Below are 7136 nucleotides of genomic sequence, written 5' to 3'. Positions count from 1 at the left end.
AGCTAATATACACGCCTGGAAAATACATAGTGCTTGCTGATGCGTTATCCCGAGCGTCGCACCCTAACAGTGACATCAAGGACTGCGTTACGGCGGAGGAGGCTGAGGCTCACATCAACATGGTCACAGCCGCGCTTCCTGCTACTGACGTTATGCTGTCAGTCTTGAACAAAGAGTCACAATGTATGAACAATGGATGGTCAAAAGGGAACTGCCCTCAGTTTTACCCGATGAGAGCGCAGTTGTGCATGGCGGACGGCCTCCTGCTGAGGACGGACAGGATTGTAGTTCCACAAGCTATGCACAAGGACATGCTTCAGCGTCTTCACGAAGGACACCTGGGAGTAGAGAAATGTGAGAGAAGAGCACGAGAAGCCATCTACTGGCCGGGCATTAACAAAGACATAGAAGAAATGATTTAAAAATGCCAAGTTTGCCAAAAACATCAACACAAACAAGTCAAAGAGCCAATGCTGGTAGCTGACCTTCCCACAACTCCCTGGCAGAAGGTAGGCACTGATTTGTTTCATATAAGAGAACATTATCAGATTCCCAAGCGTGAAAAAATCCTGAGTGACATGGCAGGTGCTAAGTACTTCAAATTAGATGCATCGCATGGATTTCGGTATTCATAAATGTGTTTGGTTTGCTTCTGTGAATAAAGATTTTTAAAAAAAACGTATGAGTAAATATTTATCATCTCATCAATATTTGCACAACAGAGTACTGAGTTTCGAGATCCTCACAATAATAATTCTCAAAATTATATTTCTCATCAATTTAGCTTAGTTAAGGGATATTTTATTGACAATCTAACATCACTATACAAAGACAGAAAAAAAATTGGTTCTGGGGGGGAGCGAATCTTTTTCTTCTCGGTAGAGGCCGGCGTGAAATAATTGAGAAGCACTGCTAGTATATGCAGACATTATATTCATACAATCTTGCAGCCCGAGTGAAACACAGCATTGTTGCAAGTTCGGGAGGAGAAACGTAAACGTCCCACTGCTGTTCCAGCAGCGGCTACTCGGGGCATAGGCGGATAGGCGGAAGTGACGTAAGAGCTGACGCGCAAATGTGGCGTTAATTTCGTTTTTTTTTTTTATCAACCGAATTATAATATTATATAAAATATATATTAAAATAGAACAGCCAGGGTAAAAAACAAACACAGAGGCAAAGAAAGATATTTGAAAAATACGTGCTTTAGCATGACGTCATTAACAAGCGCGCAGCTTCTGAAGGACCTCGACCACATCCACCGACCCGTCCACACCGGAACAAAAAATCCCACCGCTAAATTCTTCTGGTTTAGTGTGGAACTGACTGTAATTTTCTCACAGGATGTCCGTTGATATTCTAAAGGACTACGAAATCATTCATTAAGTCTTTGTGTCCCGAAAACCTCATCTTCGCGCGTTGATGCTTTTCGGCGTAGTTAGCTTAGCTTGTTAGCTAGCTAGCCGCTAACGAAAAGAGGCACATGACTCATCGCCAAGCAGAGATCAAGTGCGGATTTTTTGGAATTATCATTTGAAAATGTGTGAAAGAACAACATCCAAGTACAAAGAGGAACTTTGTGGAATAAAAGAAGAGAACGAGCAACATCTTCTACTGCTGGGCGAAGGTTGCAAGCAGCCTCGTGTTGTGCCACTCAAAGCAGGTTAGTACCCGTTTTACTCTCTTTTGCTTTGTATAGAACGACTTTCTATCGTTAGAAATATGCATCACAACATTAAGTTGTTTGGGGAAATGCGTCCATGGTTATTGCCGCTTTATTTTTAAATATTGCCTTTTACTTGCAGGTCTGCTGAACATTTATTTTTGCCAAATGAAATCAGTGCAGAAAATAAATGCCAAAGAATAACCAATAGTGAGGGGTGAACTCCATGTTTTCCCAGTATAAAATTTGAACTGATTATTTAACATTTTACATTTTCTGTTTTTTATATCTTGTTCAACCAATTCCTTACGGAATGAATTCTGCTTGAATCTAAAATATGTGCACACTGCGGCAAAAACATTAATGGCGGTTGATCAATTTTAGTGGATAAAACACAAAATATTAACTTTTTTTTTTTAAATCAAGTACGTATTGGTTTTATTTATTTATTTATTAACTTTGTACTGGCTTCGTCGGGTGAGAGTCAATGAACTTCCGGTGGCTCTGCACTGTTTTGTGCACATGTGCGTAGATTCACCCCATCCAATCATTTAAAATACATTTAATGCATCCATTCAGGGTTGCACGGATCTCATCAGTGAACAAGCGCATGCTGCAAGGAATGCATCTTCATCTTTGGCTTACAATGGGCTTAAAAAGGGAGTACGTCACAACCCCCTTTTCTACCAACAAGGCCAGGAACATTTAGTTCCTGGTAATAAAGTTCCTGTGGCCCAGGTGGTTTGGATCTCCCCCACAACTCATAGTTCTTGATAATGTATGCAAAAGACAATGATGACGTAACAGTGGGAGGTCTTGTGTTACTTTGTTACTCATTACTGACACCCTCTGGCTGTTATACATCATTGCGGTTACAAAATAATTCAGTGAACTCATAATATTTTGGTGTATCTTCGTCGAATTTGAATACATATTGGATAACTTTAAAATATACAGTCATTATTCAAATATGTCAACATGAAAGTCAGAGTGAAAGTGTTGTTGCTTAATGCTTATGTGTAAGAACTTTTACTCTTCAAACGTAATTTTGTTTTAAAATTTATTTCAAAACAGAAATTTTATACAAATAAAAAGGGTAATGTCGGAACTTACTCGCAGGATAAATGTCATTTTGGGTAAAAAAAACCAAACAAACGTAAATCATACAATAAATAGCGACTCTGATTCCAGGGTCCCTTTAATTTGTTTTGGGATCCAGATTATCATGAAAGCAAAAAGTACCCACGATGAAACTATCTCTAAATGCAAAAAGAAATACTTGTAAACATATTTCGCTTGAAGGATTCCTATTTTATCAATGACATTATGTTGCGATGGCCCCCAGTGGCCCCCATTAATAAGTTAGGGTCCCACAACAGGTGTTCCATCAGACGCACACAATAGCCTGTGTGTGCTAACTTCAGCTCGCTTCCAGAAACGTCTGTGACTATGTCAGGAATGAAATCGGGCATCAGCCGCAACGTGCTTCCTTTTTAAATGCTCTTTTATCACAGTTGTGCTGCTAAAGCAGGGATGTCCAAACTTTTTGCAAAGGGGTCCGGATTTGATGTTGTAAAATGTGGGAGGGCCGACCTCGGCTGACATTAACTACATAAAGAACAACATATTCAAACACATTTCAGCAAGTGATTCTGTGTTTCACATTTGCTTTTTTATTTTCATTTAAACCATCAAACATGTATTTTGGTTCATTTGAAGCATGAACATCACATGCAATTGAATATTTGCTTAACTTTTTTTCTTAAACAGAAGTAATTATAGTCTTGAGTGCAAATAATATTTGAACATGAATTATATCATCATGGGAGTTCAATGTTCACAGAATTTTTGAATTACAGAAATGATTATCCACAAGTGCAAGGACTAATTTGATATACATGACATATCATCAAATATAAATGTTGAATGAACATTATATTCTGGAATGAAAACCGACAACTTGTCTAAATTTGTGACTGAACAAAACAAAATTAAGTCAGTTATTTAAATGACAAATGACTTGCCTGCATTAATGTGACGGGTGATACTGAGATCTGGACTGCAGCACAAAGGCCAGGTCTGGCTCAAAGGCAGTGGTATTGATGCGCGAGGTGAGAGTCTGTGAGCCGTGTCCTCACGCGACTCTGATTTAAGTTCATAACCGAGAATGTCTTTTCACACAAATACGTCGACCCAAACAAGCTCAGCATTTTCATAGCAAACTCTCGAACCTCTCGAAACCTGCCTTTATCCATCTGTCGGTAAAAGTTGCCGAGAGAAAGTTGCCGGTGCCGACTGCGGCTCTCGGCGTCACACTGCAGCTCAATGAGCTCCAGCTGGGCTGGAACATTGTCTGTGTCCACGGAGAAAAGTGATGAAAAAAGCGAGATATCCTCCTCAATAGCTGCAAAATCCCGAAAGCGTCGTGTGAACTCTTCAGCCAAAGACTTCATATCTATTGCGTACTTTGTTTGCGCACTGATATTGCTCTCAGTCAACTTTCCTTTTTTTGTTTATTGTCGCCATTTTAGAACTTGGGGGTAAAGGTCACCCGGGGTGATGTCGCAGAGTGGGTAAATTAGGAACAGCAATTAAGAAGAGAGCGAACTAAGCACTGTATATGTGCGGGCCAGAATTTATTAATTTTATTACAGAGGCTGCGGGCCAGATGAAGTTTGACCCCGGGCCGCATTTGGACTTTGGACATGTCTGTGCTAAAGGGAGGTTTACATCGTAGGACGAAATTTTGTGAAATGCCCCCATGGTCCGGTCCAAATCGGGGTCGCACGCATTGCTCCGTGTGCGGCAGGCACAAGTCAAGGTAGCAGGGTAGAAACAATATAAGACAAAGTCGCCACCTGAGGTTTGACTTGACCAAACCAAATTTGTCTTTTTGTGTCCTGCAGACGTCAGTGAAAACGATCTCCTTTCTGTGAAAGAGGAGCCAGACTGGCCTCACATCAAAAAGGAGGAGGAGGAGATCAACAAGTCACCACTGAACGTTGTCCCTATAAAGACTGAAGATAAAAAAAAGGATGAGAATGAGGACAACAGAGGGGCGGAGCCTCCAAGCAGCAGCTCAAGTCATCACGTGACAACAGAAGGTGATGAAGACCACCGGGGGCCATCACAAGTACATAATGAGGACACATCAGATGCTCATGACAATGATGATGATACTAATGATGATGATGATGATGATGGGCAAGCCAAAGGTGAAAGGGCATGTCACACTGACTCATTCACTTCAAAGCTGTCTTTAAAAGGGTACAGAAAAACACACAGTGGTGAAAACCCTTTTTCCTGCTCGGTTTGTGGCAAAAGCTTCTCTCTCAAGTCTTATTTAGTAAGGCACACAAGAACCCACAGTGGAGAAAAACCTTTTTCTTGCTCAGTTTGTGGCAAAAGCTTTTCTTTCAAGTCATATTTAAAAAAACATACACGATTACACACTGGAGAAAAACCTTTTTCATGCTCAGTTTGTGGCAAGAGTTTCTCTCGAAGGTCTCATTTAATAATTCACACAAGAACACACAGTGGGGAAAAATCTTTTTCCTGCTCTGTTTGTGGAAAATGCTTCTCTCAAAAGGCAGGTTTAACATATCACACAAGAAAGCACAGTGGAGAAAAACCTTTTTCATGCTCAGTTTGTGGCAAGAGTTACTCTGACAAATCTAGTTTAACAAGCCACACAAGAACACACAGTGGTGAAAAACCTTTTTCTTGCTCGGTTTGTGGCAAAAGTTTCTCTCAAAAGTCACATTTGACAACGCACACAAGAACACACAGTGGAGAAAAACCTTTTTCCTGCTCGGTTTGTGGCAAAAGCTTCTCTCTAAAGTCACCTTTAATAAAACATAGAAGAATACACAGTGGTGAAAAACCTTTTTCATGCTCAGTTTGTGGCAAGAGTTTCTCTGACAAGTCTCGTTTAACAAGCCACACAAGAACACACAGTGGTGAAAAACCTTTTTCTTGCTCGGTTTGTGGCAAAAGTTTCTTTCAAAAGTCACATTTAACAACGCACACAAGAACACACAGTGGAGAAAAACCTTTTTCCTGCTCGGTTTGTGGCAAAAGCTTCTCTGGAAAGTCACCTTTAATAAAACATAGAAGAATACACAGTGGTGAAAAACCTTTTTCCTGCTCAGTTTGTAGGAAAGGTTTCACTCAAAAATCAACTTTAACAAATCATAGAAGAACACACAGTGATGAAAAACCCTTTTCCTGCTCAGTTTGTGCCAAGAGTTTCTCTCAAAAGTCGCATTTACGAAACCACACAAGAACACACAGTGGAGAAAAGCCATTCAGTTGCAGCGTTTGTGCTAAAAAATTCTTTTCTAAAACGGGTGCTGAGAGACACAATTGTGCTGGCGAGAATTGCAGCGATCCTTGAAGCTTAAAAAAAGAAAACAAAAAACTGAAGGAACTGACTCTTTGTGGTAAGATGTAAATTTTGAATAAAATATGATATATTGAATTTTGCAAACCTCTTTTATTGACACTAAGCCAATGTGATCTGTGCCAGAAGAAGCAATGTGTCTGAGTGATCATGATTTGTTTTGTGTGTTTACATCAAACATGTAAAGGAAATTAATTGCCTTTGCCTGGAATAACATTTTTTAACATTATGCTTCTCAGTTGTCGTTTTAATCATACCTAATGGAAAAGGTGTGAGAAGAAACGGTGCTTATGAAATTGGTTCCTTCCACAATCATCAATAAAATCACTTGTTCCACTTGCTCAACTGGCCTTCATTACACTGTGTGAAAAGCTGAAAAACTGAACTCGAAGTTGAACTCTAAAAAGAACAAGAAAGAGAAACGCAAGCAGTCTCAGTTTCTCTTTCTAGGTTGAGCTCTATCAAGCGTTTGGGGTTTGTTGCTAAGCAGAATCTCACTTCGGAAAAACTATCATTTTGTCAAATATACAAAATACTTTTTTCATGCTATATTATATTTTTTATACTTTGGATTGCTTATATAATGAAATCGGGAAATATTGAAATGTATAATTAGCAACGACATACAGACTGCAATTAATAAGAAATATAGAAACATTTTATAAATATTGAACACATTTAGAAGAGTTAATCTTGAAATAAATATTGAAATATAAAAAATACTTGTGTTTTAAATTATTTCAATAACCCGACCCCGGATGAGCGGCAGAAAATGGCTGGATGGATGGAATGATTTAAATTGCATACATATTCAATTGAACAAATAAGTTCAGAAATATTCAAGTGTGAAATAAAAAGGTTTAAATTAATATTGATATAATTCCACATTAAAATAATTGAATAAATATTGTAGTATTACATCAGCAAGCTTAAATATACATTGAAATAAATAAAAAAAAAAAGTCATGTATTTTTAAATGGCCTTATATAGATATGGGAAGTTCAAAGAAGTGACCAGTCTTGGTTCTGAAGTTCCGATGTAACCAGATACTGCCCTGAGAGAAAATAGGC

At 38.9% G+C, this 7136-nt stretch overlaps 1 protein-coding gene across 1 annotated transcript; it reads left to right on the top strand.

Annotated features, from left to right (window-relative positions):
- The first annotated feature begins 1539 nt into the window (after positions 1–1539).
- On the top strand, positions 1540–6358 carry LOC148341646 (uncharacterized). The gene is made up of 2 exons (XM_088283264.1): positions 1540–1663; positions 4570–6358. Exons 1-2 carry the CDS (start codon positions 1540–1542, stop codon positions 6057–6059), a joined length of 1614 nt encoding a protein of 537 aa, XP_088139390.1. The 3' UTR covers positions 6060–6358.
- Positions 6359–7136: the final 778 nt, after the last annotated feature.

This window comes from Idiotropiscis lumnitzeri, chromosome 2 (genome assembly GCF_059441095.1).
Source record: "Idiotropiscis lumnitzeri isolate Australia: NSW breed Sydney's pygmy pipehorse chromosome 2, RoL_Ilum_1.0, whole genome shotgun sequence".
In the NCBI taxonomy this organism is placed as follows: Eukaryota; Metazoa; Chordata; class Actinopteri; order Syngnathiformes; family Syngnathidae; genus Idiotropiscis; species Idiotropiscis lumnitzeri.
This window is presented reverse-complemented; position numbering and strand designations above follow the sequence as displayed.

Coding starts and splice junctions, on each gene's coding strand:
- LOC148341646 (XM_088283264.1), top strand. CDS start 1,540: ATGTGTGAAAGAACAACATCCAAGTACAAAGAGGAACTTTGTGGAATA. Junction 1,664..4,569: donor TGTTGTGCCACTCAAAGCAG/GTTAGTACCCGT, acceptor TGTGTCCTGCAG/ACGTCAGTGAAAACGATCTC.